Here is a 19,385-nt window from a genome sequence, read left to right on the forward strand (position 1 = left end):
GCTTCAGTGTACGTGTGCGGATGGTTGTGGTGTCTTCATGTGATACAGCAGCGACGTTGGTTACCGTCTCACAGTGCTGGAGGATCTCGTTCAGTGACGCATTTCTGAACTCAGGATCACGCAGCCGGACTTGCAGTGGCGTTGGCATCTTTGCTGGCTTGACAGGATCTGCATAGAATTTGTAATACTCCTCGATTGCCTAGTACTAGTATTTTATTTTAGGCTATTTTTATTATTATTTATTATTATTATTATTATTAGGTAGTAGTAGTAGTAGTAGTAGTAGTAGTAGCCTAAGTAGTAAGAAAATGACTGCAGTCATTGGTAGCAGGCCTACCCTTTTCATATCATGCCCAAACAGCAGGCAGCGCATGGCTAAGGCCTCTAGTATATGCTTTAGTGAGTGAGGCAGTGCCCCACTGCGTTTTCATAGCTTATTTTTGGTTTATTTTGACTTAGACCTACTTTATTGTGTGAGGCAGTGCCCCATTGCGCTTTTATAGCTTGTTTTGTTTTGTTTTGTTTTGTTTTTTTATTTCCTTCAGTCATTCAGTTTATTGACTTATTCTTTTTTTTTTTTTTGCTACAGGCCTATTTCCTGCCAACCGGCCACGGCTCCCCTATCATCCTCTCATGGCACCCCTAGGGCTCCCCAGCCCCCACTTTAAAAAACACTGGCCCAGCTTATGATTAGGCCACTGGCTTCTGAATTTTAGCCAGGCTGTGCCCTCCTAGGTCAAGAGCAATGCAAGTACTTTCTGAGTTCCCGCAAAATCGGAACGTGTCCCACTTTGTTGGGAAGCAATCATTAGCAAACCAAGGGAGGCCGTTTGGGAAATGTTAATTGTTATGCTGGTCAGACCAAGTCTCGAAGAGATTTGAAAGTCGATGATAATCTGGCAAGTGAATTTACCCACCAACTCCTCTTTGATGGTGAACTTTGGGACAGTGTTACATTGACACATGTACACACTAAAAATGCTGCATTGTTTTTTTTTTACCCCAATAACTGGGTTGAGGCTTTAATTTAAAAAAAAAAAAAAAAGACCCATTTGTATGATGCAGTAGGCCTATATGCTTCTTTCCAATATTGAATTGCTCAACGGTGATGCTGATATCTTTATCTGAAATATAATGGAAACTCTCTTAACCATAATATTTCAAGTTTATTGTTAAGTATGCAGGTGTGTGTGTTCGTGTGTAGATCAGGGGTTATACAGAAGTAATTAGCTCTACACCAAAATAATGTAAACTGTACATATTACACTCATGATGGCTTTAGTCTAGGCTTAATTCACAACATACTGTACAATCAAAGAAACCATGCGGCGGCAGCCTGCGGATATTGTCATAAGTAAAGTACCATAATTTGTGGACTATAAGTCGCACATAAGATCACTCAAATGAAGAAGAAAAAAACTTCGCACCTCTGTATAAGCCGCACGTGTCCACATTGCAACATGGGATATTTACAAAACATTAGCTCAGGAGCTAATTCCCGTTACGTTGTGCTTGTCTCATCACATGTAATAATCTTTGCATTAGCCGCATAGTGGTATAAGCCCCCAGGGTTCGGTTTATAGGCTGGAAATTACAGGATAATCTCACTCTGAGTTCGGTTGAGAGAAAATACATTCAGTACTTACACATTACAATCAAGTTGATGGGTACAGGGATTGTCCAGTTTTGTCATAAAGTGCAATTCACAACATCCCCAATACTGTAAGTTTCAAAATCTGTGCAATAACTTGAAAAATCACGGAGCATTTAAAAAAAACAGCACAAGTCTACTCAAAAACTGCAAGGAATAATAAACATGTCGTTAAATAAAGAAAAAAACAACGAAAATGTAGCTGCGTAGTACGTATATCAAGATTTCAAAACTTGTATCATATAATACACATGACAAGTAACCGTCCTCATTAATTAAAAATGAGGAAGCATTTTCACTACTTTACTGGAGTCACATCACGGGAATGTCCATTTAGGAGAGAAAAAAATTGATTGTCCTTCTGGAAGTTGGATCCTGAGCTTCCTTGTTGTTCCTCTTCAGCCACGTGTCGTGTGTTGTTTCTCACCACAGCTGCCTTCCTGTTAAGTTGGGAGGAGCTGACGGTACCTATTAGGGGTAAAGGGTAAGGGAGGGACGGATTATTGATCGGGCCTACCGGGCTCAGAACCAGGGGCCCAAGAGTCAAGGTGGCCCTGAAGCCCAAGCCTCTGCGCTACAAGAAACACTTCATTATTGGTCTATAATTATTTTGTCATATGTTGTTGAAATTCCACTTTTAACTACCATATTTTCAATTTTTCTCAGGGCAGAAACCCACTAGCCAGGCTGTGCCCTCCTAGTGACGCAACACTTTCAGCATTGCAACTAGTCAGGTCAAGAGCAATGCAAGTACTTTCTGAGTCCCCGAAAATACGGGAATGCCTCCCACTTTGTCGGTAAGCAAACAACCATAAGCAAACCATGGGAGGTGGGTCAACTATGCCGTTTGGGAAATGTTAATTGTTATGCTCTTGGTCAGACCAAGTCTCGAAGAGATTTGAACGTCGATGAGAATCAGGCTAGAAACCCACCGAAACCCCAACAACAAGGAGGGGTGCGGCTTCCTTATTGTCTGACCAGGGGTGGCCCTTGGGTACAGGTGCAGGTATACAGTAGGTGACTGTCATCATTACATGATACATACGTACATCACAGCACCATGTGCAAAAAGAAATGGCCTCTATGTGCGGTTGCTAGCAGATAAGGAGTCAGGTTTGTAGCCCAAGACTTAGGCATACTGTAGGTTCGATTCCCATCACAACAGCTGTTAAAAGTTAAAACCTGCAACATTCTGAGTCAGAGTCTGTTGTCACCATTACTGCCAGGCCACCATTGCCCCAGTGATGCAGACTAGATTACCAGCTATATTCCCCTTATCATCTCCCTAATTGTTGTATCTGAACTTGGTCAATGCCATTTTAGATTAGATTAGATTGCCTTTATTGTCCCCGAGGGGAAATTTGTTTTCACCACCACCAAACAAGTTTACAGTCAACATGTAGACAAAACATACACAATAGAGTAAACAAGGACATGTTGTGAAAATATATGGTCACACTTTACTTGACACCAGCATCATACACAAATATCAAAACGGTGTCATGTCATAGTCATGGATTAGTCATTATGTCATTAGCGATTTATGATCATGAAAAGTTGACATTGTTTTGGGCTGTCTACTGTAACCCAATGTTATTTCATGACAACAGTCATAAAATGTCTATGGCAGTGATTTTCAAACTATGGGCCCGGGCCCCACTGGTGGGCCCTGAAGGTATTCCAAGTGGGCCTTGAAATAATTTTCTACAAATTATAATCATATTTTGGAGTGTGTTGCTATTGATTTATTTGAGTTTTATTCTTTATTGGGTCAGAGGTGGGCCCCGAACATTTGTGACAATTTCGAGTGGGCCCCACGTTGGAAAAGGTTGGGAACCCCTGGTCTATGGCTATGACATTAATGTTTATGACACGTCCATGACTCTGTTACGATACTATCATCAACTGTGTTAACATGTGGCAATAATCTTGAATCTTGCATAATAAGATGGAGGTCTCACCGTTCCACTGTTCATCAGCAGGGCCATCTCGGTGGGCTGGTAGACGTGGCTGCGGAAAGGCAAGGTCTGCCGAGTGGCCGGGATGCCATTAAGGTAGCCGCCAGACCGGAGAGCTGAACACATGCACAGGTTTGGAAAACAGAACAAAAAACAAATATGGTGAATTGAGGTTAATTGGGCCACTTTGGGCAATTCGGGGGACCCAAGGGGCCAGGCCAACTTGGCCCCATGGTCACAACCCAAATCGGCCTTCAAAGTCACCTTTGCAATAATCATCTTTCCGATTATTTGAGTTCATGAGTTGCTACCATTGATTGTGGTTGCTACAAAAATGACTGTGTTGTGTGTAAGCCTACACTGTATTCCCCAACAGTACTATGGACTAGAAAAGTTTACGCTGTAGTACTCAGTATTGCAAAAATGTCCTGATGACATACACATTTTAGGTGTTCTCAACAAGTTTTCAGGTACCAATAAATTAACTCTGGTTGGCATTGTGTTTTTAAGTACAACTGACATCCTAACACAATGTCTTTGAGTTTGTAAATTGGAACTCTATCTGGAATATGAGTGGTTAGATGTCATGACAACAGCTGAGGCGACCATGGAGTAGCGGTTAAACAGCTGGTCTTCAACCTCAATGGTTGCAAGTTCAATCCCTGACATGGAGATAACCTTACCTACTTCCATACTTCCTGGAACATGGTATGAAAATGTTCAGATGGCCACCTGACCCATGACTCCAGCTTTAATTAGCATTTTTTTTTCACATTTAAGGTGAAGCAAGACAATGTTTGAGCTGCTGTAGTCTGGATAGGGAAATGGCCACAAGATCAGAGGATTGCAGGTTTGAATCCTGTATTATCAATAAAAAAACACTCAAGTAGATATTTATTGTTTATTTTTCGCGAAACTGTGAAAGTTACAAATTCTTTAAATCATGTCAATTGGAACTAATATCTGACATATGAGATGGATGTCAGCATGTTGTGCTTGGGCAGTATTAGGCTAACACTCAAGCAGTTGGCCTTGAAACATGATGGTTGCCAGTTCAATTCCCAGCATGGAATGTAGGTTTTAAAAAAATCACATTCAAACATTATTGTTTTAGTATGATGTCAGTTGGCCGGATTTGAAGTGGAATGTGTGAAACACATTTGACTGTTAATAATGAGTAAGTCCAATACTTTCTAACAAACAGGTCTAACTTTGTAATAATACAAAACCTGCATGACTCTTACCAGTTGAGGAGTGGCGCAGGGGATAGTCCTCTGCATGTAACCACACTAACATGTCTTTATCTTGAGGTTGAGATTTCGAATCCTAAGGCTGGGGCACTCACTTTTTTGGTTGTTTTAGTTGTTTTTTTTATTGTTTACCAGTTTGTGTACAGAAGAACCCATTCATGTCAGAACCATATAACCCTATTTTTTTAAAATGTAACATAAAATACAAACTTCTCTAAAAATTGTGAATCTGTCAATGGGGGATAGATTTACTCAACACCATGTGACCATCAAACCACAACTGACAACTTGGCATGGAAAAATGTGTCTATCAACCTCACTTCAAGGTAAGAAAAGACCCATAAAAGTGTGTTGGTGTGTATGTGTAGAAGTTTACTATGTTGCTGTGTGTGACCTTAGGTGCTCTTGATGCTACACTGTGTGTAGAGCCCTATCTCGCGCCAGTCGTAAAGTGTTCACGGAAAAAATGTGGGAAATTCTGGGGGAAATTCTGGGGGAAATTCTAGGCAGAATGTACAAGGACGTGGTGAATTCACGATATTGCCCGTGTTTCGTGGTTGATTTACGGTTTCAGTCTCGTGGTTGATTTACGATATGCATTGAAAACTACGTGGTTGATTTACGATATGCATGCGTTGGCATTTGCGTTGGCATTTTTGCACAGGGGCGGGGACGGCCGCGACAGAACCAGAACCAGGGAACGGCAGCTTTTGTGATATGCACCCAGTGGGGCCTGCAGCCTGTCAGTCGAGTTTGAGCTACAGAGAATTGACCAATCACTGTTCGTTTTGCGACAGAGATTTGCCAGGCAGCTACAGAGATTTGACCAATCGCGTTTCGAGTTGCGACAGAGATTTCAGTGGCACTCCGCGTCAGTTACGGGCCGACGAAACGACAACACAAGCGGGACTTTTCAAAAGTACTGGATGGATTTTACTGCAGGGCATACAGACTGAGACTCCCAACGGAGTTCGCTCCCGGACGTGCGGTCCCCGGTGTTTCTATCACTCCCGGACTTGCGGTCCCCACCCGATTATATTTCACGTATTATCATATACTGCCACATACAAGCAATTTAGGGTTAGGTTTAGGTTTAGGGTTAGGGTTAGGTTTAGGGTTAAGGTTAGGGTTAGGTTTAGGGTTAGGGTTAAGGTTAGGGTTAGAAACAAAAAACTAACATCAACAAGATAACTGGCTCCGTAATATGGCGGTGGTACCGTTAGTCTGGCTAGTGGGAGCGAGATGAAATGGGAGTGTAATGAGATGGGAGCGTGAATCTGGGAATTTACTGCAGCTATCACTCAATTGACGGTAAGCTTTCGATGTAAATGCTTAAATATACATCTCGTTTGCTTTACAACTTGACTTTCAGTCGGAGAGCAAACATTTAACCACCTCGGGACAACCAACTAGCTCATCTGGCTAATATTTTAGCTTCAAGCTAACGGAACTCACTTCGTAATTTTCTGTTTATTTCAGACGTTGTGTTTATTTGTCACACTGTACAGTACTAAGTTATGGGCAGACAACGTGTAGGTAAGATGTTAACATGACAAGGGTGTTGAACATTTCTTCTTTTGAAAGCTACACGAAGGCAATGGCAATAGCAATTACACTAAGGGCTTGCTTCCACTCGTTTTAACAAATCTTTGTAAAGCTAAACGTGTTGACAAGTCTTTGCAACGATACGCAGATGTTGTGATTGCTTGCTTTACATTATTGATGATGTTCGTCACGAAGCCATTAAGCAAATACCTCTTATTAATCACTACGAGGGGCTAGCTAGGTTTGCTACTCGTTTGAAATATTCTAAGACTGTTATGATGACAGTCGGAGGTTTGATTGCTTGTTTTACCACGATACGATCATGAAATATGTTGTATTTACCCCATACAAGTTACACACTGGGCCAATACGTATGTTGTAAACAACGATTTCTTCCTGTGGTGTGTTGTGCATGTCTGTGTGAACTGAACTGTCATTAGTGTTTCTCCATGACAAGGTGAATAGAATAGCAGCCTGTGTAATCATCATACAGATGCAATGATATTCAAAGCTTCAATAGTGCACACAAAAACAAACAGAGGGTGTACAGTAGGCCACATTTGCACAGTGGTGGCCCCAACACAGAGTCTGGAGGTACTCAGACAAATATCTTAACAGGCTTGGGAATATGGTGGCCAGAGTGATGGAGGTAGACATGGAAATTGCAGACAACTATGTTCAGTATGTAGGTGGGCTTTTTATGTATCATAAACCCTGTATCTCTCGTGTGTGTTTGTGTGTGTGTGTGTGTGTGTGCGTGAGTGCGCACACGCTTTTGTGTGTGTGTGTGTGTGTGTGTGTGTGTTTGTGTGTGTGTGTGTGTGTGTGTGTGTGGAATCTGTCAAGTCACACCTTTTGATCTTTTCTATTTTCTATGGTGAAGACCAATCAGCATCAGGACCAAGACAGCACCATGCCTCTCGAGCAGAAGGTAAGGCCAATTGCAAAAAAAAAAAAAAAAACATTGACTCAAGGCAAAAGATGGAATTCTGTGTGTGTGTGTGTGTGTGTGTGTGTGTGTGTGTGTGTGTGTGTGTGTGTGTGTGTGTGTCATAGAACCAAGACAGTGGCAGTGTATGTCTGTCTGCCTTTGGTTAAGGGTATCCTATGGTGTCATTTAACATTATTATTTTTTTCTGACAGATACAGAGGCAGTTTTCAGAAGGAGGGTTGATGTCACCACTAACATTTTGCACACAGTGGTAAGTAAATCACTGAACCTAAAACTGGGTGCTTTGTCCTACACTGGACCAACACATATTTCATACAGTCATTTCTTCCTGTGCTGCACACCATTGACTTAAGGCAAAAGATGGAAAGGCATGTGCGTGTGTGTGTCTGTCATACAGCCAAGAGAGTGGTAGTGTGTGTCTGCCTTTAGTTAGGGGTGCACACAGACAGACAGGATGTACAGTAGGCCACAGGTGCACAGTGGTGACCCCAGTACAGGACAGACGTGTCTTGTGTTTGTCATTAAAGTGATGGGGCTGATTTTGAATGTGCCATATAACCTAATCTTTCCTGTTGTGTGTGTGTGTGTGTGTGTGTGTGTGTGTGTGCATGTATGCGCGCGAATGTGTGCACACAGGTGTAAGAGATTCTTCCTTCTCAGAGTCGTAATTGGGTTGATGATCTACATGATGGTGATGGACCAGGACAGCTCCGGACCCCCTGGCTGGCAGCTCCATCCTCAACCTGCCTTCTTGCCCTTCACACATGTGCAGGTAAGGCACTTAAAAAAAAATCCATTCTTTTAAGGCAAAGGTTGGGGAAGAGGAGTGTGTGTGAGAGAGAGAGAGAGAGAGAGAGAGAGAGAGAGGGAGAGGAAGAGGGAGAATGAGAACGAGAATGAGAGAGAGAGAGAGAACGAGAGAGAACGAGAGCACCAGGTCATGATGGATGTGATTTTGATTTGGTATATTCTATGTATCTCTCTTTTGTGTGTGTGTCTGAATGCATGCGTGCAGATGAAAGCAGTCGTTTCTGTTCAGCATTGATGTGCCCATAATGGGTCTGATGAGCCACATGATGATGGTGATGGACAACCAGCATCAGGACCAGGGCGGCTCCATGCCTCACGAGGACAACCTTGTGTCCTGCCTGTCCATCCTCAACCTCGCATCTTCCTGCTCTTCACACATGTGCAGGTAAGGCCAACCTCTAAAAGACACACTTGACCCCAGGCAAAGGGGTGTGTGTGTGTGTGTGTGTGTGCGCGCGCGCGCCATACCATATTCTCTGTGTGTGTGTGTGTGTGTGTGTGTGTGTGTGTGTGTGTGTGTGTGTGTGTGTGTGTGTGTGTGCGCGCGCGCCAAACTGTCAATCTGTGTGTGCGCACGCCAAACTGTCTGTCTGTGTGTGTGCTGTAAGACAGTAGCTGTGTGTGTGGGCTTTTGCACAAGCATATATAGGCCTACATGCTCATGTTTTTCTCTAGGGAGATAAGGGGTTGTTGTTTTTGTCTCATTCCCAGCATTAACATGCCTCTTTTTTTACAGACACAGAGACAGTTTTCAGAGGGAGCGCTGACGACACCAGCAACTTTGGATCTGAACCTGATCAACCCAGCACCGACCACTGTGCCTCTCCTCCTCAGCCAACTGCACAACGTGACTCCACCATATCCAAAAGGTGCAGACACTACTCCACTTCCTGCGAAGGATGAGAAGAGCCGACCTCCCCACATCTGCACTCGCCACTTTCTACAGGGGTGCCTTTGAGAGCATCCTCATCAGCAGCCAGCAGCCACCTAGCTGAAGACTACAAGGCGCTACAGAGGGTGTTGAGGACGGCAGAAAAGATCATAAGATCACCCCTACCAGCCATTCAGGACCTGTACACGTCACATTGTTCCAAGAGGGCAATGAACATCATCAAAGACACACCTCACCCACCACACTGACTGTTCTCCCTTCTACCATCAGGGAAGCGCTACCACAGCATGCGGTGACGCACAAGCACACAGGGAAACAGCTTCTTTCCACAAGCCATCAGATTTTTCCACGCACTGAAGAAAACCACATTAATAATTCAAGGACACCATCCCAACTCTTCTTTCACCATGCCACTTAGATTTTAGTCATTGCACCTTGTATACGTCATCTGCGCTGCTTCACATCACCTGCATAACCACTGATTGTACTCCTGCTGCTGTGTTTGTGTGCAAGCGCGCTGCGCTCATGTGTGCGTTTGTGCATTTTTTGTCAATTAGTATGTTAATCTTCTTATTGCACAGTGTGTGTGTGTGTCTGTTAATCTATTTATTGCATGAATCAGTCTGTATTTTTCACTGCTTGTGTGAGTGAATGTGGCAGAGAAAGAATTAGTTTACTCCGCTTTGTGTGTCTGTGAGAGATTTTTGTCAGTGTCTTATTTTTATGTTTAGTTTAACTGCAAATTGGAGACATTGTTCAAACACATTTCAAACTTTTATGCTAACCCTGTTCCATAAGTTTTTGACCAAGTACACTTGACTGTTTTTTGTCCTTTTAGTGTCTTTATGCATTCAGCTGTAGGCAATAATCTGCATCTCTTTACGGATATGTTGCATGTATATCATGTATTCCATCTGCCTGTGTACAGTTTTGTGGGTGTGCATTTGATAGTGTGTGTAATGCATTGCAATGTCTGTTATGTTGTAGATTGGTAGAAACTTTAATTCCACAGCTATCTACACATCAGACAAATGAGTGCTGCTCTAACTGTGGTAGTTGAGTGCTGTTCTACTGCTATTCCACTATGAATGTGAGGTGACTGTTTTGAATGCAAGCTTAAAAATAAATTGTTACATTTCATTCCTGTCTGATTCAATTCTTTCAACAATATATAGTCTACTTGTACAAAGAAACACTGGTTATGAATAGTAGGCTTACTTTTCCAAGTTGTCTGATGGCCTTTGAATTAATTGTTGGAAGCTGAGCATCTTAAAAGGCCAGGTAAAGGTAAGTAAATAGTGTGGCCACTTCGAAACTAGACAGACATGGGAGTATTTGAACAAGAAATCTTTTTCTCTCTCCAGTAAACAGCCTAGCCTACTGCTATTCAAAAGTATCTCAAACATTTCTCATCAATATCAGCTATATCTAAGCTGACCACCTTGCTGCTAAATAAATCCATGTTTCCTCATGGCCTTTGAATTATTTTTTTGCAAGCTGGGCATAGACAGGCAGGCAGGTATTTGGTAAATAAATAGTGTGGTCACTCCTAAACCTTGGACATGGGAGTAGCCTAATGTAATGAACAATGATTCGTTTTTTTCTCTCCAATAAACAAACAGCTTTTGCTATTCAAAAGTATTTCACACATTTCTTATCAATAGCTATTTCTAAGCTGATCTCCTTGCAAAAAAAATCCTGCATAGGCTATAGCCCGTGGTTGACACTTTTAAAAGTCGGGAATAGGCCTATGATGCTGCGGTTTTACATTGTTTAAGACATTTCTAACTATATCATGTCTTACCAAGTGAACAACGGTGCCATAAGGTTTTTTATTATTATTATTATTACTATTTGTCCGGGTGTCCTGGAAAGCCCGATGTTTAATCAATGTCAACGTGATGTTGAAAAGCGTTTTGACGACGTGATTCGTTGCTATGCGAAATTTGTTTATAGCAACAGGAGTCGTAACAGTACAATGTGCGAGATGCGGGAAGAAAAATTAAAAGACATATTGTGATAAAAACGTTTCCCTGGAAAATAATAACATATCGTAAATCAACCACGAGACTGAAACCGTAAATCAACCACGAAACACGGGCAATATCGTGAATTCACCACGTCCTTGTACATTCTGCCTAGAATTTCCCCCAGAATTTCCCCCAGAATTTCCCACATTTTTTCCGTGAACACTTTACGACTGGCGCGTGATACGGTTGGAGCGTATGTTGTGTTAGCAGTTTGGCTTACTATGTTAGCTACTGCTAGTTAGGCTAGCATTGTGTAGGCCTTTCATTCAAATCTTTTTCTTGTATCATACATCTGCAGTGTATTTGCAAGTGATACGTTGCAATTTCATGATGACATATTGCACTTTTGTACACATATTGAACTTTTGTATAAACCAGTGTAGCAAACCCCGTGATCATGCTATAGGGGCCTAATCCAAGTCCTCATGAAAGCCTTACACTTATTATTTATGCTCCACAGGCAGCCGATATGGGACCACAAGAACTCTATGATCTATCAGCTCTGCTCAACACTCCAAAGGATAAACAACTGACTGTGTTGTGAAGTCTGACACTATTTTGGGGGACATGTTATTGCAAGTTATATGGAGCTCCTTCAGCCTCCAACTCCTAATAAAAGATTCAGAAATGGACAACAAATAAATGACTAAATTGCCTAATGTGTTGAGGTTGATTTGTAATGTGTTCTTTGTAATGTATTGACAGTTGACTCTATGACTGGGTCTACATTTTAGAACAGATTGTTGTGCATTGTATGATTGTTGTGTCATTGTCTACTGTTTTTTTGTCACTCACATGGAACAAAATGAAAAAAACTTGATATAAAGCATTGTTCAAAAGTTCATGTTATATTTGGTTTAAACAGAGGGGTGGTAGCCTAGTGCATTAGTATAAACCAGCAATCAAAAAGCCAACCAAGATTTTTGTTGGCTCTAAAATGGGAAAACATAAATCTTTTAATTTTGAAATCAATATTTTTACCAATGTTTACCATGTTTACCAATATAGCTAAACATGCTGTGCTTGTTTACTTTAAACATTTAACTCTCTGCTAACTACTAATTGCATTGATTTTTGCATCATTCTCGAAATATTTATGTCAATGGAGCATGTTAGATCTTTGAGTAGCAGCTACTAAAACATTCAAGATTTCATTTTTTCTCATAACATTTGCTTTCACATAACATGTCTAATTTTATGTAAGACTTACGTAAACGTTTTAGTTTTCAACTCAAATCTTTTGTGTAAACCATTGTTTCTGTGTATTTTAGAGTTTGGAGTACATACTTGACTTGGGCTGCTAAAAACTAAAAATCTAATTATGGAATTAATGTTTTCAATCTTTTCAGTCATTTCAAAGTTTTTGATCATCTGCTTAAAGATTTTGTGTCCTGCATATGCATGAATGTCTGTAGTATTTACTTAAAACATTTGGTCACAAAACTAAAACTTTAACGGGAATAAGTTTCCACAAAAGTTTAGAGTTCGTGGAACATGTTGGGGTTAACAGTGTACCTACTGTTTGGTAGATTCGGCATTTAAAATTATGCTTTTGGGATTTCAGTCATGACTAATGGGTAGTAATCTCAGCATAGCATCACATGCGTAACCATGTGCCATTCATTTTGTAATCTAAACCTCTCAAATGAGTGAGGTGGGATTTGCCAAATTGTCCACCCACAAACAGCACCCCCTGCCAAAACTGTATTACTGTGCCTCTGTGCACCCACTAGTACGTACAGTTTTTGCCCCACTCTACAGCATGAAAAAACTGGTGTGTATCATAGTGTGCAATTACACGCTAGCTGTGAGCACTGTTGGGTTGGGTTGGGGGGGCAAGACAGTGTCTAGCCCAGGGGGCCAAAATTTCTTAATCCGCCCCTGCTCATGTTGTATAAATCACAATGACTCACACATCAACGTCAGTGCAGAACAGCAGAACACAGTGTTCAAGTTTGACTATGACACCATATTCCACATCATATCATATCCTATCTATGTGCATCAGACAGGGAGGTACAATAGGGAAACTCCTTTAAATACAGCAAGTGTCAACGGATTCAGTGAATGGCGGGACCAAACATGTGGTTTACTGCTCAATAGCCTTAGAAGTCAGATCGTCATCATAGTTTCCTTGAGCAATTTCATATCAGGTGTAGGGATGCAAACGATTAATTGATTAATCGACTTTAATTGATTAATGCGTCGATTAAAAACAACAAACAAGACACTCAGATGAACTGGGCATGTGAAGACAGTAGTAGCCAATTGGAGCCAATTTTGGTCCCCTAGGGGAAATTCTTTCTCTGCACTTTATCCCATTTGGACTAGTGAATCACATTGAAGTGCACACACTAGTCCGTAGCAGTGGGCTGCCTGCTGAAGAGAGGTGTGAATAAAAGTGTGAATAGTGGGAATATTTAAATCCCCTATAAATTTAAGAATTTTAAATAGAATTAATTTAAATGTAGTATTTTATCTCAATTTTGTATTTAATTTTTAATAATTTAGTAGTTATTTTTCGAGAAACATTGAGATTTCTGGGGAAAAGCGCAGCTTATTAATTAATCAACAGTCGAATAAGGCAATCAACTAACAATAAATAAATGAATTAATCGATAATTTACATCCCTAGTCAGGTGTCTTGCTCAACCGCACTTCAGCAATTACCTTCTGGTTGGGCTGAGATTTTAACTTTCAACCCTCTCTAAGTCAGTGGCTCTCAATATTTTTTGAATAATCGCCCCCTTGACCTCATCATAATCCTGACAACGTCTCCTTGACCTCATCGTAATCCTGCCAACGTCCCCTTGACCTCATCATAAGCCTGCTAATGCCCCCCTTAGTTAAGATCATCTTCCACTAAAAAACGGTTTTACTCGCTCCTTTTGAAAAACAGAGGGTCACTAGTTACACATACATGCTACGCTTCCAAGTGGTGCATCACCTCTGCGGGCCACCTCCACAATTTCCCAATTTACATTTAAACAGCTCACAGCCAGGAGCGAATCAGGAAGATAAGTATTCATTTGTAATGGCACAAATACACCAGACGTGACTAGAGTGACACTGACGACGGCAATAAATGACTTTGTATGGAGTCGCTGGCAATAGAGAGACAAAATCGATTTGGGCGACAAAAGCAATTCATTTGTTCACTATCTGAAATTTGGATTAAGCATGTATGCATACATCTTCATTCTCGCTGGAGAACGGACTTCTCGTGATCGTGCCACTCTCGCAGGAAAGTGGCTGTCCAGGCGGTGGACCGATCATCAACGTGCTGCATGGGGTCCGCAGGGACCACTATACTCAAGAAGCTGAGATAGATTACGTTATTGGGTAAGATCGCTGGCCGTGGTGCTGAAGTACTGCCGCGACTGAGAGATGTCTATGCAGTAAAAATTCTCGAGCTCGGGAGTACAGGGCTTATTTATTTAAGGGGCGTTCCAAATTCCAGTGCGCTGAAATTTGAACAAATGACGGCACAGCAGAGAATGAGATGCAGCTGGTTAAATAGACATGCCTATCTTGTCGCGCTGAATTCAAACTAATGATGCAGGTGGTAAATAAGCATGCCAAATTTCATTACGCTTCTCTCAACCTTTAGTTTTTAACAAAATGTGCATTTTGGGTGACAAAAGGCGATTTGAGTGACTTGAGCAGCAGTTAGTAGTTGAACTTCACTTCAGCTAATATTTTGCTAATTAGCTATGATGCAGTTTGGTGGCGACAGCCGCTGCAGTCAATTGGAATGTCGGAATGTTTGCATTCGGCTTTAAATGGGCATACTCTTGTTGTTTCTATCGTTTGTGTCACCCTTGCTGTGAACACAAAACACTTAGGTCTCCTCTGGTGTGTTCGCGGCGTAAGTCACTTAGGATAAGAGCGCCAGCTAAATAATGTGTACAACCTCAAAGAGGGTAGAGTAATGAAGAGGAATCAAAACCCGCCCAAACCAATGCAAAAGAGTGTGCTCAAGTTGGGTCTCCTAAGGGGGCGTTGTCCCCTCCTTCTTCTTCTCTTTTTGAGGGGTTTAAACAAGAAGTGCGCTACCGCCATCTACAGCGCTAAGGGGACTCCATTTATTCTCAACCTCAGGACTCTGAAGGTCTCCTAAACTGAAGGTCTCCTAAAGGGGCGTTCACCCGACATAAAGTGGATACCGGAAAAGGACTAGAATGACGAATCTCTGTCTATAACATCTCTGGTAACGTGATTTTACCGGCGCTGTGCTCCTCCACAGAGAAGGCCTGGTTGTCGGCGAAGGGCGACCTGCTCTGCGACTGCGTCGTCTGGGGCCTCTCGTCGTCCTCGTAGCCCTGGTGGTGGTGGTGGTGCAGGTCCTGCAGCTGGGCGCTCGACTGGTTGGGCGTGTCGTAGAAGTCCTGCGATAAGGACGACGTGACGCTGTACTGCGGCTGCCGTCGCAGGCACAGGTGCGCCTCGGGGATGGCGTGGAGTAGCAGCAGTGCCCACGCCTCCGTCACCAGGGCCACGGCCAGGGCCGGCTCGTCCCAGTCGGGCCGGCTGCGGTGCAGCAGCGACGCGCCCACCAGGTCGTTGTAGAGGTAGAACCCGAGCCAAGCCACCCAGAGCAGCAGCGACGCCAGGCAGGACAGGAACAGCCACACGCCGTTGCACCTCCAGCGCCGACGCGTGGCCTCCGAGCGGCCCTCTCCTCCGCCTCCGCCCCCGCACAGCACCACCCCCAGGGACATCCCCGTGGCCATCAGCAGCAAGCCCAGGGCGTAGCTGCAGGCCAGTGTGAAGTCCAGCGGCAGGTAGTCGCAGGTGGCGTGGCCCTCGCGGAAGACGGTGAGCACCAGCCACTCGGCGGCGATGACCCCCTGCACCAGGCACAGGGCCACGGCCAGCCCGGCCAGGGAGCCTCCCGACGGGCTGCGGCGGCCCGACGCCAGCCTCCTCAAGCGCAGGGCCTGCGCCAGCAGGCAGGAGAAGCAGAGGGCGAACAGCGGGCCCCAGAGGGCGCGCCGCACCACGCACAGGGCCTCGCCGCGGCCCACCAGGAAGGCGAAGGACAGGCCGAACAGGCCCACCGTGCCGCCCAGCAGCAGAAGCAATGGACCCACGCCAGAGCGTCGGTCCTGTTCCGGCACCCAGCGCAGCCGGCTGGCCAGCACCAGGGCCAGGATGAGGGCGGTGGCCGCCCCGCCGCAGGCCACGGCCTCCAGCACCACCCCCCATACGGACTCCAGGTCGCACAGCACCTGGTACCAGGGCTCCACGGAGGCCCCGCAGCCCCGTGGCGGAGTGGGCGGGGGCGTCGGCGGCTCGTAGGACTGGGCGTCATCGTCGTCCTCCATCGACGTGCCGCGGCCGAGCAGGGACAGGAGGACGAGGAGGAAGGTGGCAGCTGGACGGAGGATAGCCATGCCTGGAGAGAGGAAACGAGAGAGAGAGAGAGAGAGAGAGAGAAAGAGAGAGAGAGAGAAACAGAGAGGAACAAAAGGAGAGATAAAAACCATGTGTGTTAAAACATACTAAGACAAAACAATCTGCTGGATGGAGGATAGACATGCCTTGAGAGGAAGAAAGAAAGAGAGAGAGAGAAACAGAAATAAAAACAAAAGGACAATTGAAAACCATGAGTGTTAAAAAAATCACACTAAGATAAAACAATCTGCAGCTATGGCTGAAGAGGTAGAAAGAGAGACACTCACAAAAGCAAACACAAAGAGAGTAGTTCAAATCCAGGAGTGTTACCACACACTACGACTACGAAATCACAGAAAGCTTTTCTAAAAATCTAGCACATTAGGCATCAACATTCCATGGTTAAGACGATGTGGACAGGACACCCACCGCGGCGGTGGAGGGGCATATCGCTCATCTGTCAGAGAGATGGTTTTGTTTGTCTGTCTGTGGAGTGGAGCACCTAAAAAAAATGATGTAATGTCCTCCTCTTGTTTTAGTCTCTGACTGTACAGTGTGGCCGTCACCACCTCCAGCAGTATGCTACTGTGCTGTGTGTGTGCCAGTGTGCTGCTGGGGGAGTTTCCATGGAAACCGGCAGCAGCACAGCGTGGGCAGGCCCCGGCTAAGGTTTACATAAGCTGATGCTGCCGCTGCATGCTCTCACCAATGAAGAGGAGCAACACAATGACATCTCAATCACACACATAAAAAAATCTGTGATAATTCTTAGTGGCCGAATCTCAAAGTCAAGGATCCTGGCCTTGCTAGAATGTGAAACGCCCAGTGATTGGATACTCTTAAGTGAACTCCCCGGAGAATCCAATCACTGGGCTTTTTTTCACGTCCTAGCAAGGCCAGGATCCTTCACTTTGAGAAACCGTGAGTGAGTTGATTATACATCTTCTAGAGTAGTGTTTCTCAGCGGGGGCGTTTGGTAGCCCTGAGGGGGGAGCGTTGTGAAGGATACAGCTGATGGGGAGCGGTGCATTGCTTAGTTGTCATTGGGGGGGCATTAGTCTGTTTTTTATTTTTTATTCCAGGGGGCGTTTGTTCAAAAAAAAGATTCAGAACTGTTCTAGGGTGTATTTTTCTCCGTTTAGGAAGTGCGCACAGAGACCTGATGCAGAATGCAGTAGGCTGTCATATGATTTGTATTGCATTGTGCAAGTGCCATTCTACTTCAAAATTTGCTGCCCAACTATGCAGAGTTTGCCCCAACTTTCAAACTGTTGAAAGCCAATTACTACATTCAACACTTAATGATTGACCACATGCTGGGCTGCACCAAAGTGCTGCACAGTAAAGAGAAGTCAAAATAAAAGAAAAAATTCACTTGAAACACTGTGAGCAACAGGTTGAGTGAATTGTGTCAGTCTATACAAATACAATGATGATGATGATGATGCTGATGATGGAGGTGGGGAAGGAGGAGGAGGATAGTGGTAATGATGATAATGATAGTTTCTTTCTCAACAGAGAAGTATCCTACAGCCTAAAGATCTCACAAATATAGGCCTACTCTGTCACACAGCCATGTGAAACGTGTAACACAGCAAACCACATTTTCAAGTGTCGATCACCCAAATGTTGGCATATAATTAAGCCTCACTTTCTCTACCCACTCCATTTCCGCTTGGCTATAATCACATGGTCAAATAACCACAGGCTAGATGGTGTTAATAACACATCACTTCTAATGTGTAGGTTGCAGAGCAGAGGGGGTGGAGTTTGAGTCACCTTTGAGATTGACAGCTCAGAAAAAAAGACAACCAGGTTTGAAAAAAGAGGTGAACGGGTCATTCATAACCTGTGACACCTGTTAAGTCTGCCTGTAACAGAAAATGATTTAGCAGATTTTTAGTTGTTGTTTGTTTGTTTTATAACCCATATATATTTTTTCCAATTGTGCTGCAATGGCTTTTAAGATCATAACCATTTTGCATCGTGGGCCTGAGAAAAAAACATGAATAACATTGTCTTACCTGGTGTTGCAGAAGAACAGACTGTTATTCTAACGGACACACGCGAACAAATGTGTCATTTCGATGGAGCGCAATACCGGCTGAAGTGACAGACAGATTCCTGGAGATCCGTTTATCCCTCACCGCGCCGTGCGTAATTCCTTTGCGGTAAAATTTGCGAGAAAGAATAATCTGGAGCTAATTTTGTATGAAATTAGTACGCCGGTGCGGTGAGAATGCTTGATAATCCGTCACATTGTCTGTTGTTAAGATGACCGTCTTAAGTGTTCCGCTATGCGCTCCTGGGTTATTTCACCCCCTACTCCTCCTCCACCACCACAAACACCGCCTCCCCCTCCTCCACACGCGCTCTTTCATACCGAGTGGCAATCAGTAACCTACCCCAAAGTGCGTCTCTCGAGCACCAGACACGCTCCTGTCAGTCAGCAGGCGAAACGATGGCTGGGAAAAGATCCGTTAGCCCTTTGCGTCTCGGCTGGGAAACCCTTATTGACAACATATGGAGCAGAACTCGCTTTTGCAGCTGTCAGACTGGACTGTAAAAATATTATAAGGATGAAAGTTTCAGTGACAAAGTATTATCTGCAAGGCACATCTAGTCTTTCTGTTGAACAAACAACGACTACACCAGAGTCCGAGATTTTGGCTAGGCCACCATTCTTGCGCATACCTATTTTTAGTCTGATGCTGACAGAATTATGTTGCAACCGTGCTGTTCAGGTGTAGGCAAGATAGCGTGAATATGACACACTTGTTAAGGCTCCAATTGTAAGAGCAGGAGTTTTCACTGTGTGCTTTTCTTGACGTTACGAGGGAAGCGCGCGGGATCAAGTGGGCACGCGGGGGATTTTACGCAGACGAACAGATTGCCTGCCT

The 19,385-nt window shown here is 43.9% G+C and overlaps 1 protein-coding gene and 1 long non-coding RNA gene across 3 annotated transcripts; one reads left to right on the forward strand and one right to left on the reverse strand.

Moving 5' to 3' along the window:
* Positions 1–2,043: 2,043 nt before the first annotated feature.
* On the reverse strand, positions 2,044–16,535 carry gprc5bb (G protein-coupled receptor, class C, group 5, member Bb). The gene is made up of 3 exons (XM_063202562.1): positions 15,314–16,535; positions 3,613–3,725; positions 2,044–2,119 (listed from the first exon to the last, which is right to left on the reverse strand). Exons 1-3 carry the CDS (start codon positions 16,482–16,484, stop codon positions 2,075–2,077), a joined length of 1,329 nt encoding a protein of 442 aa, XP_063058632.1. The 5' UTR covers positions 16,485–16,535; the 3' UTR covers positions 2,044–2,074.
* Positions 3,653–11,918, forward strand: LOC134452215 (uncharacterized). 2 transcript variants are annotated; one of them, XR_010035401.1, is made up of 3 exons: positions 3,653–3,741; positions 5,106–5,185; positions 11,549–11,879. It is a non-coding gene; the product is annotated as an uncharacterized LOC134452215 (long non-coding RNA). The 2 variants fall into 2 exon arrangements; XR_010035399.1 differs by lacking the exon at positions 3,653–3,741 and adding an exon at positions 4,436–4,786 and having other exon boundaries at positions 11,549–11,918.
* Positions 16,536–19,385: the final 2,850 nt, after the last annotated feature.

This window comes from Engraulis encrasicolus, chromosome 1 (assembly GCF_034702125.1).
Source record: "Engraulis encrasicolus isolate BLACKSEA-1 chromosome 1, IST_EnEncr_1.0, whole genome shotgun sequence".
Classification (NCBI taxonomy): domain Eukaryota; kingdom Metazoa; phylum Chordata; class Actinopteri; order Clupeiformes; family Engraulidae; genus Engraulis; species Engraulis encrasicolus.